This window comes from Cibotium barometz, chromosome 30 (genome assembly GCF_041138505.1).
Source record: "Cibotium barometz isolate CiBa-2024 chromosome 30, ASM4113850v1, whole genome shotgun sequence".
NCBI lineage: Eukaryota > Viridiplantae > Streptophyta > Polypodiopsida > Cyatheales > Cibotiaceae > Cibotium > Cibotium barometz.
The window spans coordinates 44,062,028-44,086,789 of record NC_141075.1 but is presented as its reverse complement, the minus strand read 5'-3'; the positions used below and the strand labels follow the sequence as shown (position 1 = coordinate 44,086,789).

The 24,762-nt window shown below is 41.2% G+C and overlaps 1 protein-coding gene across 6 annotated transcripts in view; it reads right to left on the bottom strand.

Annotated features, from left to right (window-relative positions):
* The window catches only part of LOC147621533 (uncharacterized), a 107,634-nt gene extending 84,397 nt beyond the window's left edge, over nt 1–23,237 (bottom strand). For 2 of the 6 annotated variants that reach the window (XR_015269846.1, XR_015269847.1), the window contains exons 1-6: nt 22,830–23,237; nt 8,221–8,261; nt 8,030–8,122; nt 7,858–7,932; nt 7,697–7,746; nt 7,461–7,550 (exon numbers count right to left, since the gene is read on the bottom strand). Coding sequence is in view for 4 of the 6 variants with exons in the window: in XM_086824295.1 (XP_086680421.1) it covers nt 7,461–7,550; nt 7,697–7,746; nt 7,858–7,932; nt 8,030–8,122; nt 8,221–8,261; nt 22,830–23,208 (728 nt within the window). In the remaining 2 variants the exon portion in view is untranslated. Of the gene's footprint in view, nt 1–7,460; nt 7,551–7,696; nt 7,747–7,857; nt 7,933–8,029; nt 8,263–22,829 lie in introns of those variants that run through there. The other 4 variants (XM_086824295.1, XM_086824293.1, XM_086824294.1 and 1 more) reach the window with 4 other exon arrangements.
* Between the last annotated feature and the right edge of the window lie 1,525 nt (nt 23,238–24,762).

Below are 24,762 nucleotides of genomic sequence, written 5' to 3'. Positions count from 1 at the left end.
TTCCATTCGTGTGCTACTTGCCTCACCACAGAGCCTTCCCCGTCACTTGGTGATTCCCCAACATAATGGCAACATCCACGTTCAGAGGCTCAAGTTTTCAGGCTTGCTAGGCCAACGCTTTATCTGTCGACAAATGGGTCACCTCGCGAGAGGCTGCCCTCACCGCTGCATAGGTGAGAGAGGCCTTCTACGTGCCCCAGAGGAGCACCTACCTCCCGAGTCTCCAGTCCCCAAGGATCTAGTACAACCAGCAAACCGTTACGAGCATTTATCACCAGATCCCATGCCAGTTTCAACAGAGATTCTCTAGACCCCTTGTCATCACTCCCTCGGTGGACCCCGCTCACACTCCTCAGATGATGACCTCCTCAAGTTTCCCTCCCCACCCCCATCCTCCAGTTTCCTTCACCTCCTCCGGGTCACGCTCTGGTTTCCCAGCCTCTCCACCACCTCGCACCCCTCCCCCTCCACCCAAAAACACCCCCCCCCCCCCCCCCCCCCACCACACACACACACCCCACCACAAGAAGAGTGGGGAGCGTCCACCCATGGCACCGCACCCCATGTACACCCAGGGTATCATTGTTGGCAGAAGCGCTCAAGCCAATTGAGACCATCATCTGCTCCTCCCCGGTTTCGATGCTGCTCGCCCCCAAGTCTGAGAATGCTCCCCCCTGTCTCATGGGCAACCTTGTTGACTATTCCTTCCAATGCCTCCTCTTCCATGCTATAGTTCCCTGGAGGAGGTGGTGGCCCCTCTCCAGGTTTGTGTTGTCTACCGCCACTCCCGCCCCACCCCCGAAAATGTTGGAACAAGTATCTCATCTTTCCCCATGAGTGTAGACCCCAAGATGAAGCTGGATAGTACCTCAATGGAGCACACTTCGTCAAAGCAGGCAATATGCTTCTCGCATCCGATGTGTGACCACGGGGTCACAAATGCTATACACCTTTGATCTACGGCAGGTTTGGAGCTAGTGACACCCGTGAGGGCCCAAGAGGTTCTTATCTTTGTCTTCTTCCACATGAGCTTTGCAGCTGAGAGGGGAACCTTCACGTGCTGGCAGGCTAGGGACAGGGCCTCTGTTGAGTGGGATTTTTTGGCAAGATGCATTTGTGTCCACCTTGAGGCGCTAGTGTCTATGCCAGGACAACCATTACTTCCCCTGCAAGCCAAGGAGAGGCCCTCCATGGCCCGTAGCCTCTTCTCCTAACCATGTGGATTGCCTCTTGAAACATCCGAGGGATATGCAGCGCATTCTACAACAGGTGAAAGAAGGTTGTGTGTGAGGAGCTTCAGAGGGCCCTAGTTGGGGCAGACCTCCATGTCCTCATGATTCACGAGCATCACTTGCCCACGGGGAGGACCAAACAGTGTGGCGAGATTCTCCCCCATCACAACCACACTTTTTGGTCACCCGCCTAAGGACCCACGGCTACCAGGGTGGAGTCTTCATATTGGCTTTCTCCCCATGTGGTGGACTCAGGTACCATTGTCTAAGGCACGGTGCATTGGGTACTTCTTTCCTTTAAGACAAACCAAGTTGGCCTTCTCAGTATTTATGCCCTCAACGAAGCAAGAAACCAAACTAAATTTTTGAATTCAAGTGCACCAAGGTCTCCCACAGGAAAACTATTGGTGGATGGGGAGACTTGAACATGGTCAAGACCCCACATTGGCTAGCTCGAAAGAAGGAACATGGAAATCAGAGTTTATTCCACAGCTTTTGTCGCGAAAAACCTCACTCCCCAATCCCCAATGTCTTGCCACAAGCAATTCACGCGCACGGTTCACAGGAGGGCGTCCCCTGCCCGTAAACTACACGTTTAGATCTTGCATGCAGTAAAATAGTTCATGTGAAAACAGTTCCATGCATGCAAGTATGCCGTGCAATGCACAAAATGTATTGGACAATCTCCCTTTCATTTAGCTTGTAGCTGGTGATTATTCCGCACGTAGACATGACGTCCCCCGGCCAACCAAAATACCATACTCTAAATCTAAGCGCGGACCAAAATCCCTAGCCAACCAGACCCAACCTACTAGCCTACTGGCCCTTCGTGTAGACGTAAGTCCTCTGCCATGAGATATGCCAATCCACATGACCCTTGGTGTAGACAAAGTCCCTTGACATGAGGTGTCATGTCCACACTATAGAGCCCGTCCATAAAGTCCCCTGCCATGAGATATGCCAATCCACATGACCCTTGGCATAGACGAAGTCCCCTGACATGAGGTGTCATGTCCACACTATGGAGCCCGTCCATAAGTCGAAAGCGCAGAGAATGCCCAAATAGTGACAGTTGGTGACACCAACTGGTTCAATAAGTTGGATTTGAAATCTTGTTGTCGTTAACAGTTGATTGCGCTCGACAACATTCAGAAGGCTGCATTTCGAACATGCCTATGCGATGATTATGGGTGCTTAATAAGCTTAACATCAAGAACAAATTTCATCTTCCACACATCGACAACTTGCCAGATAAGCTCACAGGCACCAAGTGGTTCAGTAGGCTGCATCTGAAATCTGAAGTCTCACTATCATCAAGTGTAGATTGCACTAGACAACATTCAGAAGACCGTGTTTCCGGTGACTTTTGGTGTGACGTGCGGGGGATTGATCGTAGTAAAACAACCTTAGGCTTAACTAAACTTCACTTAATTATACTTAAGAGATAGGCAATTGTGTCAATGCAATGCAATGCAGCTATATTAAATGGATGAGTTACAATGAAGATATATAAATAGATCTATGCTTGTCCTAGATGAGTATCTATCTCGGGAAGAGAGAGAGATGCTGAATGCTGATGATGAATGACTGTTCCCTTCTCCAATGCTGAGGTCCACCCTTGAGATGCTGGCTTTCCTCTATGTAGGAGGCAGGAGATGACTGAACTGAATGCTTTACGGTATGTTGAATCTCCTGTCTACGACTGTATGCTGCCTATGATGCCCTTGCTCTTCAGGCCAGAAACGCTGAGAAGAGAAGATGATCTGAATGAATGATGCGCTTTGCTTATATATGATATACTGATGCTGGTCGGGCAGAAGGCTGCTGTCGACCAGCTCTCCACGACTCATAAATGCTAGAAAAAGCCCTTAAAAATGTTGTTGGCTGGGTAAGTGCTGTTGGCTGGTGTAAACTGCTGTCCATACCAGTCGGCTGCCCACATTACTTGCTCAATGCTTGAATGCCATGCTTAATGCTGAAATGCCATGCTTGGGGAACATGCTGTAAATGCCTGGATAATACTTGATGCTCGTGAATGCTATCTGCTTAATGCTTATGAGTGCTAAGAATGTCATGTCACTTGTACACCGACTAGGTGTGCACGTGACATTTGGATCCTGGTTTTGCCATTTGGGTTGGCCAATGCCTCGGAAACCTTAAGTAGGATGATATCATAAATTTTTCCGCCACATTTGGGATGTTTTACCATTGTGTTCTTGGATGACATCCACGTCTTCAGCAAGTACAAGGAGAAACATCATTGGCATTCGGAGCCGGCCATTCGGTTGATAAATGCCAATCAGCTTCATCAAAGAACATGGAATTCTACATGGCTATGATCACTTTTATGGGCCATTTAATCTCTACCAATGGGATTTTGATGGATCCGACAAAGAGGAGGCCATTGACATGACCACTCTCGCTAGAAATACACGAGCTTTGTGGATTTTTGGGCTTGACCATGCTATATCAATGCTTTGTGGAGCACTATGCAATCCTCTCACAAATGCTACAAAGGAGGATCAAGTGTTTTGCTCATCCCTAGTGGAGCGTTTTGCTCGACCCTAGTGGAACCTGCTTCTATCGAGAAGCTCAAGGTTCTGATGTTGTCCGCTCAGGTTCTCTCACATCCAGATTTGAATTAACAATTCATTTTGTTTTGCAACAACAGTGCTAGTGAACTTGCAGTGGTGTTGCACTAACATGGCCTTCATATTTATTATTGTTTATGAAAGTTGGAAGGTCTGTTAACAAGTTGTAGTATTCAACATACGAACAAAAGCTTCTGGCGGTTGTGCACCCCCTTCAGGATTGGCGGCACTTCCTGATCAATCTTGAGTTTCTAATCCACACTGAAAGCCATTGTCCTCCATACTTACTTAATGTCACTTGCATCTATCCTCCAACGCATGTGCCATGACAGATGAGGACACTTGTACAAGGTAGTTTAGATATGTGTGTGTTACCAATTAGGGTTAGTGTTAGTGTTAGGGTAGGATCAATAGTAAATCAATATGGTGTAGAAATGTGCAAGTTTGGAGCAGTTTTGAACCAGTTTTGGGCCACCTAAGCATGTGTAAACCAGCTTGGTCAAGGCCAGTTTGAACACGTTTAGTGACTTTTATGACATTATTTTTGGGCTTGCAAAAGGTTGGCTGACTGGAATTATTTGGACAATGATTTTTCCAATTAATAGGATCCCTAAATCCCCATTCTAAACATATTTTACATCTTTTGAAGAAGCCCAGATAGAAAGAGAAGATCAAGTTAAGATCAGTAGTGGATTCAGCCCGACAGCAACATTAACACAAATCAGTCCAAGATTGGCTTCATGCTCTATTTGGAGAGAGAGTTCCATTTTCAGCAAGTTCATTGTGAATAATCATGTTTTGTATTGATGTAATACAGTAGATTAGGTTGAGAGAAGCAAGTCTTTCGCTGTCATTATGTTCTCCCTCTCTTCCTATTTTCCATATATTTTCAAATTTGTGCATTAGGTGTTATGAAAGTCACGCTTCCATGGAGCTACATCTGATATTGGTACCAGAGCAAGGTTAAATAGTGGAGTAGTTGAGCAATAATTTTTTTCTCCAATGAAAAGAACTTTTCATGTCGTTTGCAGGCATGTATGTTGGAGGGCATAACCAGAATTTATCTCCTCATCAACTTCGATGGTAGCATTTCCTTTTGCAATTCACCTTCCAGCTCAAATATGTGCCCGATAAGGAGAACCTGGTTGACTAAAGCCCTTAGCAAAAAGCCGCACCTAGTACAAGCTATGACGACTTGTCACCGTGATTACTTTGTGCCTATGAAGGGTATGTATGCTAAGGATGCCAATTTTAAAGCACCATGAAGCAAATACATGCAAGGCATTGCTTCCAAATATGTCATGCACGATGGATGATTGTACTACAAGGACCACCTTGTTTGCAGGCATAACCAACGAAAAGAACTTTTCATGTTGTTTGCAGGCATGTATGGTGGAGGGCATAACCAGGATTTGTCTCCTCATCAACTTCAATGGTAGCATTTCCTTTTGCAATTCACCTTCAAGCTCAAATATGTGCCCGATAAGGAGAACATGGTTGCCTAAAGCCCTTAGCAAAAAGTCGCACCTAGTACAAGCTATGACGACTTGTCACCCCGTGATTACTTTGTGCCTATGCAGGGTATGTATGCTAAGGATGCCAATTTTAAAGCACCATGAAGCAAATGCATGCAAATCATTGCTTCCAAATATGTCATGCGCGATGGATGATTGTACTACAAGGACCACCTTAGTGCGGTCAAGGACGGCAATTTCCATCAGGTGCTTCTGCCCAAAGCCCACAATGTTCCTGTCTCAAGACATTGCAATGAGGGCCTAACTTTGGAGACATTGACTCGCCTCTTGTCCTAACCTCGGATTAAGCAAGATGCGCATAAGTATATGTGATTTTGCCACGTGTCAGAAGTCGAAGCCATACACCGAGAAACCAATCGGCAAGCTTCATCCTTCACCAGTCCCCAAGCTGCCATGGGAAGACATTTTTGCCAAAGGTACCAAGCTCCAAGTCAGTTTAAGATTATCAAGATGCTCAAAGATGACATTTTCTAGCTGGAGGAACCGAGCAATTGGAAGATGCATCCAGTGTTTCACTCAAGCAATCTTGAAGAGTACCATGGACCTGAGTTGAGGGCTCTGCTGGATGAGGACCAAAGTTGCTTGATCATGGGTACTGCAGGAGGTGTGGTGGTAGAACAACCAATTCTTCACCAGCATAAATGAGGCTCTCATCGCAAGCAACTCTAGTACCTTCTCAAGTTGAAGGGTTATTCGATACATTAGGCGGTGTGTTTTGATGAGAACCAATTCACATACGAATCCTGCCCATTGTTGAGAGCTAATCAGAAGGCCATGCAACCAAGGACAGCTACAGTTCTAGTAGAGGGAAATGTGACCCACCACCACCCAAAATCAGCATGCAGATAGCGCACATGTGGGAACACATGTCGGGCAAGGCAGTCAAGAAGGTCAAACAAGGCTGTCAGGCAGGTAGGCAATCAAGCAGGCCAACCAGCCCAATGGCCCTATTTAAAGGTGCCCCTTCCCCCCCCCAATTCATCAAGATACTATGCACTCTCAGAACAGCACTGATTATATGCAACTTGGGCTGAGATCAGCAGCTTGACCACTATTAGTACTTCAAGACCATTAGTTCTGCTGTATATAATACAAGGATTAGGTTAGGTCTACTTGTGTGTGATTGTGTTTGCAAGTCTCCTGCTGCACCTCTCTCTCTCTCATAGACCCTTGGGGTCTTCAGTAGACGTTAATACCACCTTCCTTCTTTTTTTCTCTCTTAGCACTTTCACAACACTAGTCTTACACCTAACAATAATATCACTTGCTTTCTTTCTTTCTTTGTCTCTCTTGTAGCACTTTCGCAACACTAGTCTTACACCCTTGGGGTCTTCCATAGACATTAATCTCACTTTCCTTTCTTTCTTTCTTTCTCTCGCCGACCTCCGGGCTGATGCAAGAGCCCGCGGCCGAGAGGAGTGACATTAGACAGAGCCACCGAGGTATACAGAGCCCGACGCCCCCGACATAGTGGCCGCCGCCGCCCACACTCATGTCACCTCAGGAGGATCAGAGCCATCATTTCCCACCACCGCAGGACTTTCTCCCACTGGCTCAGCCTCACAACATTGGGTACCATGTTGCAGCGCCCTATGTGAGATATTCTTGGCTGATGCAAGAGCTTGAGGCTCTTTGTTTTTTTGTGGATATTTTCTTTTAGTTTTACTTTCAGTACCATGATGATGTATTCCATGGACATGATGTAACATTTTGGTCTCATAGGTCATTTTGGCCTTTTGAAGACGATAATACAACTTTCTTTCTCTCTCTCTCGTAGCACTTTTGCAACACTAATCTTACACCCTTGGGACATTAATATCACTTTCCTTTCTTTCTTTCTCTCTCTCTTAACACTTTTGCAACACTAGTCTTACACCATCCCCTATTCAGGCCTAGGGGATGGTGCCCTTTTGAACACAATTGCAAGCTTGGTCTGTTTGATAGCCTGACATTAAGTGTTAAGTACAGAAGTGGCCCAAGTTCTTGAATAAATCAATATTTATTGCCAACCCATTTGTTTGAAAAAACCAGAATAACAGCACAATGGCATGAAACTCAAGCAAATCCAACCAAGAAAAATATTGAAAGGTTCACGAACAGACTGTGGGATGCCCAGTGTGCCTGTCAATATATCACTAGATCGAGCAACGTATGCCACCAATAATGCATAGTGGATGAAAAGGTACGATACACTGCCAAAAAAGGACAAATCGTAATACCTGTGAGTATGTAATCCTTGATGATAGATAAGAGCAACAAGCACATGATGATCTCAACCCTCTAAAAAACTAATAGCCTATGAACAGATTAGAGAAGTGCATTCAAGAAATCACCTTACCATGCAGCCAAAACTCCTCTTCTTCCCAAGGTACGCATGGCCATTGACACCTTTAAAAGAGAGAAAATGTCTTCAAATGAATGAATATTTGCACAGTGGACCTTTTACTTATTTAAAAGGGTTATAGGGTAAAACAAGTAGCAACAGAAGTAGCATTTTACCAATGAAACGCCACCCGATCCTAGCTCACACATGGTGTTAACATTCACTTCTGCAATAAGCAACCCGGTTGTGACCTGCAAGATTTCAACACCTTGATACCTTACCCATCACATCAATCCCATTCAATCACGACATATGGCATGCACAGCATGGGAAAATATGAAAATTTACCATATACAACCAGCTAATAAGGCATGTGAATGATGATGCTAAAAACCCTGCTTCTTGTGTAACTGCTGGTATAGCAAGAATTCCGGCACCAACCTGCATACGACCAATTATATGTTGCATGGATTTATGTGAACAACTCAGCATCTGACATTTCTTCACTCGACATTTAAGAATAATATGAAGTCACCCACTGTGGTGCCCGCAATCAAGAGAATAGCACTACTCAAGCTTCCTGCAAACAAACGACACATTGTCCTTTATAAACCTCTCTCTCTCTCTCTCTCTCTCTCTCTCTTTACAAACAACACATTGTCCGTTACGTAATGGGCGGGCCTAGGATCACAGCCGACTCACTGCCAAGTACATCTCACATGCCGATGATACCCTGGCGCCCCTACTAGCCTACATGTTTAATAGAGCCCTTTGTGAAGGATTTCCACCCTCTTGGTCCACTAACACCAGCCACTCTACCCTTGACCACATCTTCAACCTCTATGCCATCATCGAGGAGGGTAGAGCACGACATCAGAGGATTTACTATTACTTTGTGGATTTCCACAAAGCTTTTGATATTGTACGCCGAGCCCGCCTCCTACAACGTCTACAAGAGGCATGAGTCCCATCTGACATGGTTTGGAACATCATCGCCCTCTATAAGTCCGTCACCATCAGACGAATGAGAGCCCCAAGAGATTTCCAACACTATTGAGGTGAAACATGGCTGATGTGACTCGTGGCAGGTGCCCAAGGGACTAGGGCCTTTGACACACTTGTTGATACCATCAATGCATATTAAAACATCTAAACATTTAAACATGGCCTATATCCATCATCATCACTTTGCATGAAACATAAAAGCTAGACAAAACATTAACATCCACAAATGCTGAAAGTGGAGCTTGCACGTGTAACACCGCATAGAGGCCGGAATGGGCCGAACCCCCCCCTTGGAGTATTTTATTACCTAAGGAGAATAATATCATGTACAAGCTTTGAGGGCCTTACTCTCCCCACGGGAGATGCCGGATTATCCATATACAAATGCCATAACACAGACCAACACGAGGCAACCAAGCCGGAACATAGGCTGTAGAAATGCCGAGCCAACAACATAATTCATATACCTCCGTGTGGGTACTGATTCTTCCCCAAAAACCACGGGTCTTCATGCAATAGAGTTGGTACTGCAAGTACAACTCTCCATTCAGCCGGTACAGTAGGTACAATGGCTGGTACAACCAATATGATGGCTGATACAACAAGTACAATAGTTGGTACAACTGGTACAAGGGTTGGTACAACAAGTACAATGGCTAGAAATCATAATAAATGATTAAATACCCTTGCCTTCAGTATTTCTTCGCGATGGAAGCCTCCAAAACAGTCCCCAACAGCCGGTATTCTTCATGGGCAGCCTTCAAGAGAGAGAGAAAGAGAGTAGCCATCATTAGGGCAGCCTATAACGGTGGTAGAGGCTAGTGTGCAGCAAGAGAGCCTCTATTAATGAAGAGAGAGGGCTCCAATTTATAGATTTGGGCCTCCCATGAGCTAAAATGGCAAGAGAAGGCTAGTGTGCAGCAAGAGAGCCTCTATTAATGAAGAGAGAGGGCTCCAATTTATAGATTTGGGCCTCCCATGAGCTAAAATGGCAAGAGAAGGCTACAATGACAAGAGCTGAAGTGACAAGTGTGAGGCCACTTGTCTCACTTTGATCCACTTTCTAACAAGTGTCAGGCCACTTGTCTCACTTTAGTCCACTTTTTTGCCACATGTCTCAATCTAAGAGATGGGTCCTTCCATAAACTTTATCTCTACAAATATCCCAACTGGTAGACATTCTGTCATAGGCACTTTGCCAACTCTTGGTATCTGCTCAATTCCAGATGTAATGACGCGAAGAGAATTTCCATCGGAGTCGGGCCAAAAATAGCAACTCTCCTAAATTTTCGGAGTGTGGTCCTTTGTATGGAAGTATGCTAGACACAGGCACAAGAGCCAATTGTGTCTCAATCACCAATATCAATGAGATAATCATATGCCAATGAAAATCACGAACCAGGTGCTAAGACACTTAAATAAGTGCCATGCACAAGAAACTAGTGCCTCGCACAAAAACATGTGCTATGCACACAAACTAGTGCCATTCAAGAGCACAAACCATGGTGACAGAAAAGCTAGTTCTCCATAGTTCTCGCAATCCTTTCTCCCAATCCCAACAGTTCCCATGTTCTCCCATACAATCCCAACTCTGATCAACAAGCATGGTGTGGAAACAGTGAAACACTCACTCCACAATCGCAACACGAATCCACGTGTATGGTGGAGTGTTTATTGAATTGCCCTCTCATAACCCCAACATGAATCCACATGCATGGTGAGATGAACAATGAACCTCTTGGCCTCTGTATGGGGAGATAGTGATTCTAATATGGCATAAAGATTAATAAATCCATGTCCCAAATAAATGGGCGAGACAAAACAGTCCCATAAGTCGAGATATCATAATTCAAGCTCAAAGCACACAAACATGTGCCAATCCACATGACCCTGGGCGTACACATAAGTCCCTTGCCAACCAGGTATCATGTCCACTTTACCGCTTGCACTCCGTGTTGGTACTCTGACCACACACCTTGGATGAGAGGTGGGCTCAAGTAACAAGATAAAATAATCACTCGTAGGCATAGATAGCCTGGTGTTCCATAAGCATTTCTGCTACACATAGTTTATAGGCATTTCGGCCACCAATAGTTTGTAGGCATTTCGGCCACCAATAGTTTGTAGGCATTTCGGCCACCAACTCACACTACCCTCTCAAGTGCCCATGTTCCCTTCCATCTACTCTCTATTGTTCCACCCACACATGGTGGAAACAATCTTCAAAAGAGCACGTAGGACAAGAGAACACTACACAGGGTGTGTTGTGCTTGTCACTACCCTTTGAAGTGCCCAAGTTGGTCATGAAGCCAAAAGAAATATCTCGTCACCATATCCTTAAGATATCCTGAGATATATCTCCATATAGCTTGCCTGTAAGCTTGATAATATAATCCACAATATCCATATGGAAAGAGTGCTAAACGTGTGCACATAAAGCCAACTCCATACTTCCAAGATAAATTTTGTGAATTCATAAATCCTTAGATCAACAAGCTGTCTACTGCTCATGCTCTTGCTTTATAAGCTATGAAGCGGCTGGCCATGCTTAACAGCAATGATGCTAAATGTGGTCCCCACTTGTGATCTTTTCTCTTCCTTATTGATAGAAGGAAGCCTCTGCTTCCAAGGAAGTCTATGCTCTGATACCAATGTGACTCGCGGCGGGTGCCCGGGGGACTAGGGCCTTTGACACACTTGTTGATACCATCAATGCATATTAAAACATTTAAACATTTAAACATGGCCACAGCCTTAACATATATCCATCATCATCACTTTGCATGAAACATAAAAGCTAGACAAAACATCCACAAATGCTGAAAGTGGAGCTTGCACGTGTGACACCGCATAGAGGCCGGAATGGGCTGACCCCCCCCCTTGGAGTATTTTATTACCCAAGGAGAATAATATCATGTACAAGCTTTGAGGGCCTTACTCTCCCCACGGGAGATGCCGGATTATCCATATACAAATGCCATAACACAGCCCAACACGAGGCAACCAAGCCGGAACATAAGCTATAGAAATGCCGAGCCAACAACATAATCCATATACCTCCGTGTGGGTACTGATTCTTCTCCAAAAACCACGGGTCTTCATGCAATAGAGCTGGTACAGCAAGTACAACTCTCCATTCAGCTGGTACAGTAGGTACAATGGCTGGTACAGCCGGTATAGTGGCTGGTACAGCCGGTACGGTGGCTGGTACAACAGGTACAACAAGTACAATAGCTGGTGCAGTCGGTACAAGGGCTAATACAACAAGCACAATGGCTAGAAATCATAATAAATGATTAAATACCCTTGCCTTCAGTATTTCTTCGCGATAGAAGCCTCCAAAACAGTCCTCAACAGCCAGTATTCTTCATGGGCAGCCTTCAAGAGAGAGAGAAAGAGAGTAGCCATCATTAGGGCAGCCTGTAACGGTGGTAGAGGCTAGTGTGCAACAAGAGAGCCTCTATTAATGAAGAGAGAGGGCTCCAATTTATAGATTTGGACCTCCCATGAGCTAAAATGGCAAGAGAAGGCTACAATGACAAGTGGAGAGCCACACAATAGCTGAAGTGACAAGTGTGAGGCCACTTGTCTCACTTTGATCCACTTTCTAACAAGTGTCAGGCCACTTGTCTCACTTTGGTCCACTTTCTTGCCACATGTCTCAATCTAAGAGATGGGTCCTTCCATAAACTTTATCTCTAAAAATATCCCAACTGGTAGACATTCTGTCATAGGCACTTTGCCAACTCCTGGTATCTGTTCAATTCCAGATGTAATGACGTGAACAAAATTTCCATCGGAGTCGGGCCAAAAATAGCAACTCTCCTAAATTTTAGGAGTGTGGTCCTTTGTATTCTAGGATAATCCCCCATTCCCAAAGCTTGTACTTTCCAAATATTTAGACATCCTAGAGTCCACCAGACTCCTTTCATACTGGGAAATGTCCAGGCTGGTGACAGCTGCCCTCTGTCACCCACTCTTTTTGGCCTCTACATTGATGAGATCTCGAGCTTCATTAACAGATCAGGCGGGGCTGGTCCCACGCTGGCAGGCATATTGATCATCCTATTACTTTATGTAGATGACATCATCTTCCTTTCAGATTCAGCTGAGGGGCTTCAGAGACATTTGGATGCCTTGCAAGATTTTCGCACTCGGCGGGACCTCACTGTTAACCTTGGTAAAACCATGGTAATGGTCTTCAATACCTCCCGCCCCGTCACATCCAGTTGACCCCACATATAGTGGAGATTATCTCGTCTCTACTTTGGTGTCACTTTCAGTGGCCCACGCTTCACCATGCTTCCCACAACACATGCCATAGTGACACAGGGATATGGAGCCTTGAGCTTACTTGAGCAGCAGTGCTTCCACGCACATTTCAAAGAGCCCAAGACGAAGGGTTGGCTTTTTGACACCCTCGTCACACCAGCCTTGATGTATGGGGCCAGATTTATCCGCCGGATGAGGATTGGCAGCGAGTTAAGAGGCCCCATCATGACATCAGTCCCACACCAAATTATCCAAGAAGAGTTTGCTACAGCCCTAATGGTAATGCATGCATTCTTCCATACATCCATCGCATCCGTCACAGGGATCCCCACAGGTACCCGAGGCTTGCCCTTGAGTCCTGGAGTGTTACATGCAGAAGCTCTTGGAACCTTCTTTCAGCCCTAAACAAATCCTGGAACATGCTGATGCAAAAACACAAACAAAAGAGAGAGAGGAGAGAGAGAGAGAGGAAGCTGAGTATTCAGTATATTCATATACGTACAAAAAAGTACAAGTCATGGCAGCCCTAGGCATGCCTAAAAAGGTAGTAAAATACCTAATCTAACCTAAGTCTAAGCCTAGACTAATGATCCAGCCAACAAGGACTGACGGTTCATTACAATGAGCATTGGTGCCTTTTATAGGCTTGGGAGAGAACCTATGGACTGGCCGACGTCGGCCAGGTCCAGGACATTAATTCCAAGAATAAGCTGCAGCCGACAGGTCTTCCAGGTCTTCTAGTGCTGGATGACAGGTCTTCTAGCGCTCGCCGACAGCTCACCATGTCCACCTTCAGTTAAATCCTTTGCCAAGGCAGCAACCTATGCTCCGAGTCGGGTTCTGATTTGTCTTTATCTTGTTGCCTCTTCATCAGGACTAGCTTTGAGGTATGCCTGTGCATGTCTTGCACATGACATCCCCCTCTGCTAAACTTAATGACTGGATTCCAATCTATATTCTTGGATGACTGTCATCATCCCATTCTCTATTCCCGAAGTCCCCCTATCATCCTTCCTACTTTGGCAACCTTTTCACTGAACACCCGGCCCGGTCTCCAAATCCACTCTCAACTCTAATGAAGATCCATGCATCTGTTCCATCCAATCCCCATTCCATTCTTGCCCCGTCCCTGAACACTGTCTTTGGTCTTCTTTCCTAAGAAATGAGCTTGGAACTCTCACTCCACCCCTTGGAGGATCAACCTCCCCTAGAACCGTTGCCTGAAAGCCTTTCTTGGGTGCCCCAAGTGGCACCCAACTCACAGGACTGCCATCCCCTTGGGCTTTGTGGAACTACCCCAACAAACCTCCTGGGAGTTTGTGTTCCTTGCCTTGGGCCTCGTACCTGTGCACTTTCCTGTGCCTTGGACCTATGCACCTTCATCTGGGACTGAATCAATGTTTAGCCTTGCTGAGCCTAATGCTCTGATACCAATGTTACATGCGGAAGCTTTGGGAACCTTCTTTCAGCCCTGAACACCATCGGGGAACGAATTGATGCAAAACACAAGAAGAAGAGAGAGAGGAGAGAGAGAGAGAGATAGCTGAGTATTTAGTATATTCATATATGTACAAAAAGGTACAACTGTTCTTGCAGCCTTCTTGAAAAGGTAGAAACACTAAATCTAAGCCTATAGCAATAATCCAGCCAACAAGGACTGAATGGTTCATTACAATGAGCATTGGTGCCTTTTATAGGCTTGGGAGAGAACCTATGGACTGGCCGACTGCTGGTCGGCCAGGACCAAGACATTAATTCCAAGAATAAGCTGCAGCTGACAGGTCTTCCAAGTCTTCTAGCACTGGCCGACAACTCACCATGTCCACCTTCAGTTAAATCCTTTGCCAAGGCAACAACCTATGCTCCAAGTCAGGTTCGGATCTGTCTTTATCTTGTTGCCTCTTCAAGACTAGCTTTGAGGTATGCCTGTGCATGTCTTGCACATGACATTGAGACAGCTAGCATTGGAGGGCCACCCTAGAGTATGGTATGCCCAATTTGGTTCTAAGGATATGGGCTCCACATGGACCACACCCCACCCCTTCAATGCAGTTTGGACTCCTCTTGTATCTCAAGAGGATGTATTGCACTTCTACAGTTGAGCCTATGTGTAGCACATGGGCTTTCTGTGACAATTTTGACAGTGATAGCTTAGTGTTAGTTTGGTTCTTATTTCATTTTCGATTTGTTATTTCATGGATTCGCTGTAACTTTTGGTCTCATTGACCCTCGCGGTCTTTTGCAGACATTTATATATATTTCTTTCTTTCTTTTCTCATGAGGACACCAACCGGGTTATCCGATTAGATCTTCTCAACGTCGACACCCACTACACATGGATCATGCCTTCGGAGCTCCCACCGAAGCTGCACTTTTAGAGAGAGCACTTCCTCATGCTCACTGAGGATGGGTTCGTACAGCAGCCGGCCACCTAAGTGTTCACATGTCCCATGCCATGCAGATTGCAATTGGCCTGATATGGGTTTCATCCGGGTGCCTCAAAGTGGAGATGGGTAGAGCAAAGCACGTCTTCAGAGTCAGGACGCTGATATAGAGACCCAGGGAGGAGAGGATCTTCCGATTATGATAGGCAGAGGAGCATTACATATGTCACTGCCCAGTATAATATGAAATCCGTGGGAGGTTTCACTTTTGTTCCATGAGGGATTTGGCCCACTCTCCAAGATTATTGACTTCCCGGGTTATCCGATTAGATCTGCTCAACCTTGACACCCACTACACATGGATCACGCCTTCGGTGCTCCCACCGAAGATGCACTTCTACAGAAATCACTTCCTCACGCTCACTGAGGATGGGTTCGTACAGCAGCCGGCCACCTGAGTGTTCACATGTCCCATGCATCCCACCACCTCAATGTGGAGATGGGTAGAGCTGAGCATGTCTTCAGAGTGTCGAGAAGCTCGTATAGAGACCCAGGGAGGAGAGGATCTTCCGATTATGCTACACAGAGGTTGAGACAAAGGAGCATTACATATGTCACTGCCCAGTATAATATGAAATCCGCAAGAGGTTTCACTGTTTGTTCCATGAGGGATTTGGCCCACTCTCCCAGATCATTGACTTCCCAGACCAGCGTTGCCTAGGGCCCTTCTTACTCAAGCTCCGCAAACAACAGGAACTTTCTTGAGAGAGCTTCGGCCCTAGTCACCCTGACCCCTCCCTCACTAGCCAAGCATCACCAACTTCTTCTGGACCCAAGAGGAGGATGAAAAGATTGGGGAAGGAGAGAGAGCTCTTGCAAGCACACACACACACTCTCACAACAATGGAGAAGAAAAACACAGAGATGGAAGGCTTAAATCTTCTTCTACTTGCTGCTCTCTAAAGGGGTCTACAAAAGATAAGTGAGAACCGCTTTGCACAGCAGGGCTCTAGTAAAAGAGCTGCTCTCTTGCACACACAATTCATCGAGCTGGAGCTCCCGCCTCCCCCTGCGCACCTATCTTAGCCCCCCTTGCGCCCTTCACCTTGCAATTGTAAACTCCAAGAAAAGCACCTTGACATTTCCACCATTAGAAGACTTGAAATCCATTGTTGGAACCCTTTGAATAGCTTTGGAGCTGATACGAAGCACACTGAAGCTTTTCTTTAGAATAGTACAAAAGACCATAGAGCATTTTTGTTTAACACGCATACACCAATGTGGAAAAAAATCCAATACTACAAGGGGGGGCTTGCTGAGATGTTTATGTCTTCTTGCAAGGAATGAAATATGCATGTTTACTAAGGCAATCCACTATCGCCCAAATCATGTGTGTGTGTGTGTGTGTGTGTGCACTGGAGTCGGGTCTTTGATTCCCCTTTGGCACTTTTTCAGCCTTGTAAGGCTTATTTTCTGCATCACTTGGACATTTCTCTCGTGGATGATGTAGTGGATGACAGTGGCTGCACACTCCCTTTTCCACAAACCCGGACACAGTTTCATCTGGGGATGCATCACCGGCCTATATGGCATGCTATCGCTGATTTGCTACAGCCTTTCCAACCGGTGCCTCGCATGTTTTCTCCTCTTCCACTGCTTGATTGGAAGTTTGATCGGGGGCTACCAAGTTATTCCACTTTCTCTTTTGATGATCTGTCTGCCAAAAAAGCCTACCGTCTTCTTCTTCCACAACCATGGATTCAAGAGCATGGCAATCGTTTCTGGCATTTGGATAGGCCACTTGGGTGGTGGAAAACATGTCTTCATCGTATATGCAAAAGTAAGCTTCCCCTCAAGCAGCGGGTCTTTCTGTGGTGATGTCTGGTGGGGGCCCTTCCAATGGGTGTCCTTTTGGCTGCCCGGCATATTGTCTCCTCAGTTTGCCCTACTTGTTCGCATCCGTGTGAGACAGTTCTACATCTTCTCTGGGCTTGTCCTACCGCTCGAGATTTCCTGGCTCATTTGACAACCTTTTGGCTGCCCGGCATATTGTCTCCTCGGTTTGCCATACTTATTCGCATCCATGTGAGACGGTTCTACATCTTCTCTGGGCTTGTCCTACCGCTCGAGATTTCCTGGCTCATTTGACAACTCTTCTCCATGCCCGGTTTCCCAGGCTTTCTTTTGGCAGGCACTTTTAGCTTTTTGGTAGATATGCCTCTACCCCTGATTATGCTCTCTTTTTTTCGTGGTGCCGTTATTGGGATTATGAAGTTTATACCATGCCCACAACAATCAATTGTTTGGGCACACTTTCGGTGAATGTCTTCACCTTTTTCAGATTTTCCTTGCCCCAGTCTCTCCAAGATGCCCACTTTCTTGGAGACCTTTCCACAGCCCAGTTGGAAGTGTTTTATCACTGTTTCTAGTTTTCGGTAGTAGCTGCTCCATGTTGGGGCAGCTATGAATGTACATTGTATTTATAATGAAACAGTGGTTTTCACCAAAAAAAAAAAAAGTGTGTATGTATATACATATACATATATAGATATGTATGTATGTATGTATGTATATATACACACACACACACACACATCTATATATATATATATATATACACATACATACACATATATATATACATATATAGATATATATATATACATACATATATATACATACATATATAGATATATATATATACATACATATATAGATACATACATACATATATATACATATATGTATATATATGTATATATATGTATGTATATATATATATCTATATATGTATATATATATGTGTATGTATGTATATCTATATATATATGTATGTATATACATGTATATATATATATGTATATACATACATGTATATACATACATATATATATAGATATACATACATACATACATACATACACACATATATATATACATATATATACATATGTGTATATATATATAATGTGTATACATACATGTATATACATACATATATATATAGCTATACATACATACATACATATATATTACATACATACATACATACACACACACACACATATATATATATATATGTATGTATGTATGTATATGTGTGTGTGTGTATGTATGTATGTATATTATATATGTATGTGTGTGTATATTATATATGTATGTATATTATATGTGTGTGTATATTATATATGTATGTATATGTATACATACATACACATACATATATAATATGTATGTATATACATACATATTATGTATGTATGTATATACACATACATATATAATATGTATGTATATATACATACATACACATACATATATAATATGTATATATATGTATACATACATACACATACACATACATATATAATATGTATATATATGTATACATACATACACATACATATATAATATGTATATATATGTATACATACATACACATACATATATAATATGTATGTATATATACATACATATTATATATGTATGTGTATATACATACATACATAATATGTATGTATATGTATGTGTATATACATACATACATAATATGTATGTATATACATACATATTATGTATGTATGTATATACACATACATATACATACATATTATGTATGTATGTATATACACATACATATATAATATGTATGTATATATACATACATACACATACATATATAATATGTATGTATATACACATACATATATAATATGTATGTATATGTATACATACATACACATACATATATAATATGTATGTATATATACATACATATTATATATGTATGTGTATATGTATACATACATATTATATTATGTATGTATATGTATACATACATATTATATTATGTATGTATATGTATACATACATACACATACATATATAATATGTATGTATATACATACATACATATTATATACATACATACACATACATATATAATATGTATGTATATATACATACATATTATATATGTATGTGTATATACATACATACATAAACATATATAATATGTATGTATATATACATACATATTATATATGTATGTGTATATACATACATACATAATATGTATGTATATACATACATATTATATATGTATGTGTATGTATGTATATAATATGTATGTATACATACATACATATTATATATGTATGTGTATGTATGTATATAATATGTATGTATGTATACATACATATTATATACACATACATATATAATATGTATGTATATATATACATACATATTATATACATACATACACATACATATATAATATGTATGTATGTATACATACATATTATATACATACACACATACATATATAATATGTATGTATATATACATACATATTATATATGTATGTGTATATACATACATACATAATATGTATGTATATACACACATACATATTATATATGTCTACATATACATACATATATAATATGTATGTATATACACACATACATATTATATATGTATGTGTATGTATGATATACATACATACATAATACATACACATACATATATAATATGTATGTATATATACATACATATTATATATGTATGTGTATGTATGATATAACATACATACATAATACATACACATACATATATAATATGTATGTATATATACATATATATTATATATGTATGTGTATGTATGTATACATATATATTATATATGTATGTGTATGTATGATATACATAAACATATACATATTATGTATATCATACATACACATACATATATAATATGTATGTATATATACATACATATTATATATGTATGTGTATGTATGTATATGTATACATACATACACATACATATTATATATGTATATATATATACATACATATTATATATGTATGTGTATGTATGTATGTATGTGTAAAACATACATACATACATACACATACATATATAATATGTACATACACATACATACATACATACACATACATATATAATAAGTACGTATATATATATACATATTATATATGTATGTATATGTATACATACATACACATACATAGATAATATGTATGTATATATACATACATATTATATATGTATGTATATATGTATGTATGTATGTATGTATGTACATACATACATACATATACATATGTACATACATATACATATATATAGACATACATATATAGATATATGTATGTATGTATGTCTATATATGTATGTATATAGTACATACATATATAGATATATATCTATATATGTATGTCTATATATATGTATATGTATGTACATATGTATATATATGTATGTATGTACATACATACATATATACATATACATACATATATATATATATGTATATGTATATGTATATGTATGTACATATGTATATATATGTATGTATGTACATACATACATATATACATATACATACATATATATATATATGTATATATATATGTATATGTATATATATATATGTATATGTATGTACATACATACATATATACATACAAATATAGATATATATATCTATCTATATATGTATGTATATAGTATATATATATATATATATATGTATACATATATAGATATATATCTATATATGTATGTATATAGTACATACATATATAGATATATATCTATATAGGTATGTATGTATATGTATATATATGTATGTATATGTATACATATACATACATATATAGATATATGTATGTATGTAAATATATACATACATATTATAGATATTTGTATGTAAATATCTATAATATGTATGTATATATTTACATACATACATATATCTATATATGTATGTATATGTATACATATACATACATATATATACATATACATACATACCTATATAGATATATATCTATATATGTATGTACTATATACATACATATTTAGATATATATCTATATAGGTATGTATGTATGTATATACATACATATATAGATATATATCTATATAGGTATGTATGTATATATCTATATATGTATGTATATGTACATATACATACATATATAGATATATACTGTCATGTGCACAGTGGGTATCTACCGTGTGCTATACGCATGCAAGACTAGTTTCGAGGCTTGGGAAAGCTTGGAACTAGGCAGGCTGATTGACGAGCTGAGTTAGGGATATACTAACGGGCGGGCACCCAAGTATGGACGGGCGGCGACCAAGTGTGGACGCCCGATGACCGGCCAAGAGCCTATAAAAGGGTGGCCAAGGTTAGTTATTGGAGGATAGAGAGTCTCGCGAGTTTGTGAGAGCTCTATGGTCTTGGAGCCTGAATCTAGTGCAGACGTGCACCTGCTTTATGCAGCCGAGGCCGGCAGCAGTCTCGAGGCCCGCGAGGGCAGCTTCGTGGCGGTATGGGACGTCGCGAGGAGGAGATTGGTAGGTACGTCAACCTAGTTAGCTCAGCTCGTGGCTCGGTGGGGACAGCCAGGACTGTGGGCTTGCCCACGGCTGTCATGGTTGGGAGGTGAGTCAGGCCTGCACCCCCTTGCTTGTTTGTTGTTCGTTTGTTTGCAGGATTCGAGTTTCGAACCAAGATCGATCATGAGGGGATCCGTGGGGATTTGACAGTGGTATCGGAGCATACCTCGTGAATGAGCAAGTCGGTAGGTAGAGAAGAAGAGGTCGAATATGTATATATGTATGTATATATATACATATATATATATATATATACACACATATATATATATACACATATATATATGTATGTATATATATATGATGTATACATATATGTATGTATGTATATATATATGATGTATACATATATGTATATGTATAAGTATATGTATATGTATACATATATGTATGCATATATATATGATGTATACATATATGTATGTATATGTATATGTATATGTATACACATACATATACATACATATATATACATACATACATACATATATATATATGTGCCCTTTACGCCCAGTCATTCCGAATAATACTTGCCCCCCCCCCCCCCCCCCCCGTCTTACCGCGGTGCTGGCACGGAGTTAGCCGGGGCTTCTTCTTCGAGTCTTGTCATAATCGCACACTGAGAATTGATCGACTAGAGCTTTTAAATAGGCCCACCCTCGAGACGGTGGTAATCGAAAAAAAGCCGTATAGAAAAACTGTAACAGTGAAAGCATAAATCTTTTTCAGACCTAACCTATTGGGAGAGGCAGGTTTCTATATATATATATGTATGTATGTATATATACATACTATGTACATACATACATACATACATATATGTATGTATGTATGTATGTAAATCAATGGATGATGTTCTGGACGGTGCAGCAACACATGTAAGATTCTTGCATTGTGTTTTTTCCTCTCTTTTTTTCAATATACATATTATAACAGAAAGGGAAATTCTACTGAGTAGGTGGCACCATTTGGATTTGTTGTTAACTTACAAAGAAAAAAACAGGGTGTATAAGGTTCAAAATAAGTTCGGGGTTAGTATAACTCGGCATACCTGGATCATGCTGGAGGTTTGCCTCATTCAGGTTAGAGAAGAGCCGCTCATAAGTGCCGAGTTCACCCTTCCCTGTGGTCAATGGTTCGGAGGGAGCTTCAGAAAACTCTGCAGGCGAAGAGGAATTAGGACTTCTAGAAGGGGAGAACTTGATATTAGACAGAGGAATCCCTTCATTTTCTGCTTGTGTTCCTGTTGAAGAAGACAAAGAAGAGGAACGCTCGGCTTCTTTTGACGCCCTGCACAGAGGCATTTGCTTCGAAGCTGTGGAGGTAAAAGACGCAAGTTTGCTTCTTGATAACGATGATGCTGAGGCAAAACGCTCCCTCACAAACTGGCCGCTGTGCAGTGACGGGTTGATGGTCGTAAAGCCCATCATGGTGTGAAGATTACTTCCACGTTTCTCGTCGCTCCTTCTAGGCCTCAAATTTAAAGGGTGACCCTATATTTATTTTTGGAACAATAATATATTTATGTTAATATCTACAAGTTAAGAGCAATTGGTGAAGCGTGTGTGTGTGTTTGGGGTAAGGTCTCGTGATCGAGTCTTACTTCCAGCTCTCATCCGTAAGGACACTGCTTGGTACAAATAAAAATCTCGCATTACAAAAAAAAACAATAATATATTTATATTAATATCTACAAGTTTACACCACCTCTTTACAAAAACACTTCCAACCACTTACATATTCCTTCTAGTCCCACTGCCTATTAAGAAGATCACTAACCAATTCCCACTTCTCATCTTCCATGACAAAAGAGGACATCCCCCAAGAAATATGAAACCCCAACTGCATACAAGCAATCAATAACACTTCAGAGGTAAACCCCTTGGGGGTCTGTTCGTCAAAATATTCTCCCTTTGACCAAATCTTCACCACAGGTCTTCTCCCCAAAGGGTTTTCAATCAAGGCCACAAAGATGTCCATTGGTTGCTTTTCCTTCATGTACCGCCTTTTGGATCTTGGCCCAAACTTGGGATGTTTGGCTCTGACATCTTTCCAGGTATATACCTGCCCCATCAATCAAATAGCATTAGGAAACCCTAGTATGTATTAATATCTCATCACATTAGAGGCCAAAATCACCTAATCCATGCTTGCAATGCCTGAGCTACCTCAGCATATATAGTATTATTCATCTTATTAACATAAAAGACAGACCAACAGAAATGCACACATTTGAACATCAACTCTATCATTTCTACCCCTTGAGCAGTCCCTTTATTGAATATCAAACAGTTCCTAAAACCCCAAATCTCCCATAAACAACAGTATCTTATAATACAAAATATTAGATCTACTTCCTCTGTCTCCTTGACTATTCTCCCCAATAACCAATCCCCCCAATATCCTTTCAACCCCAAGCTGTCTTCTACCCATTCACCTATTTTCCCCCAAATCCCCCTTATTGCAGGACAATCCTAAAAAGTATGTTTTTCCTCTTCAATTGCTGATTTGCATCTAGGGCATATCCCAGTAGTGAAGTTCCTTTGAAGTAGTTTACAACCAAGAGGTAGAGCTAGCAAGCATATTCTCCAAAGGAAGGTTTGGGCTTTCACTAGGATCAGTAAATTCCAAATCAAATTCCACCCCTTCCTATAGATGTTCAAGCACCAATTAACTTTCCAAATTTTGTTACAATATTTCACTTTAACTTCAATTTTACTACTTATCTCATCATATAATGCTTTGGTAGTAATTTTGTCCAATCTGACTCCATTGAACTAGGTCCAATCATCCTGAAGCCAAGAGGCTTTATTGAAGGTTGTGGAAGACCAACAATTCTCAACCTTCTTGAAATTTATCATAGGGCAGAGAAACAAGATATAAGCATTAAGAACTGTATTCACAATAGCTATCCTGTCATGAAATGACGCTCTAATCCCTTCCCATTTTCTAAGTTTGTCATAGAATCTTTCAATGGGCCAATT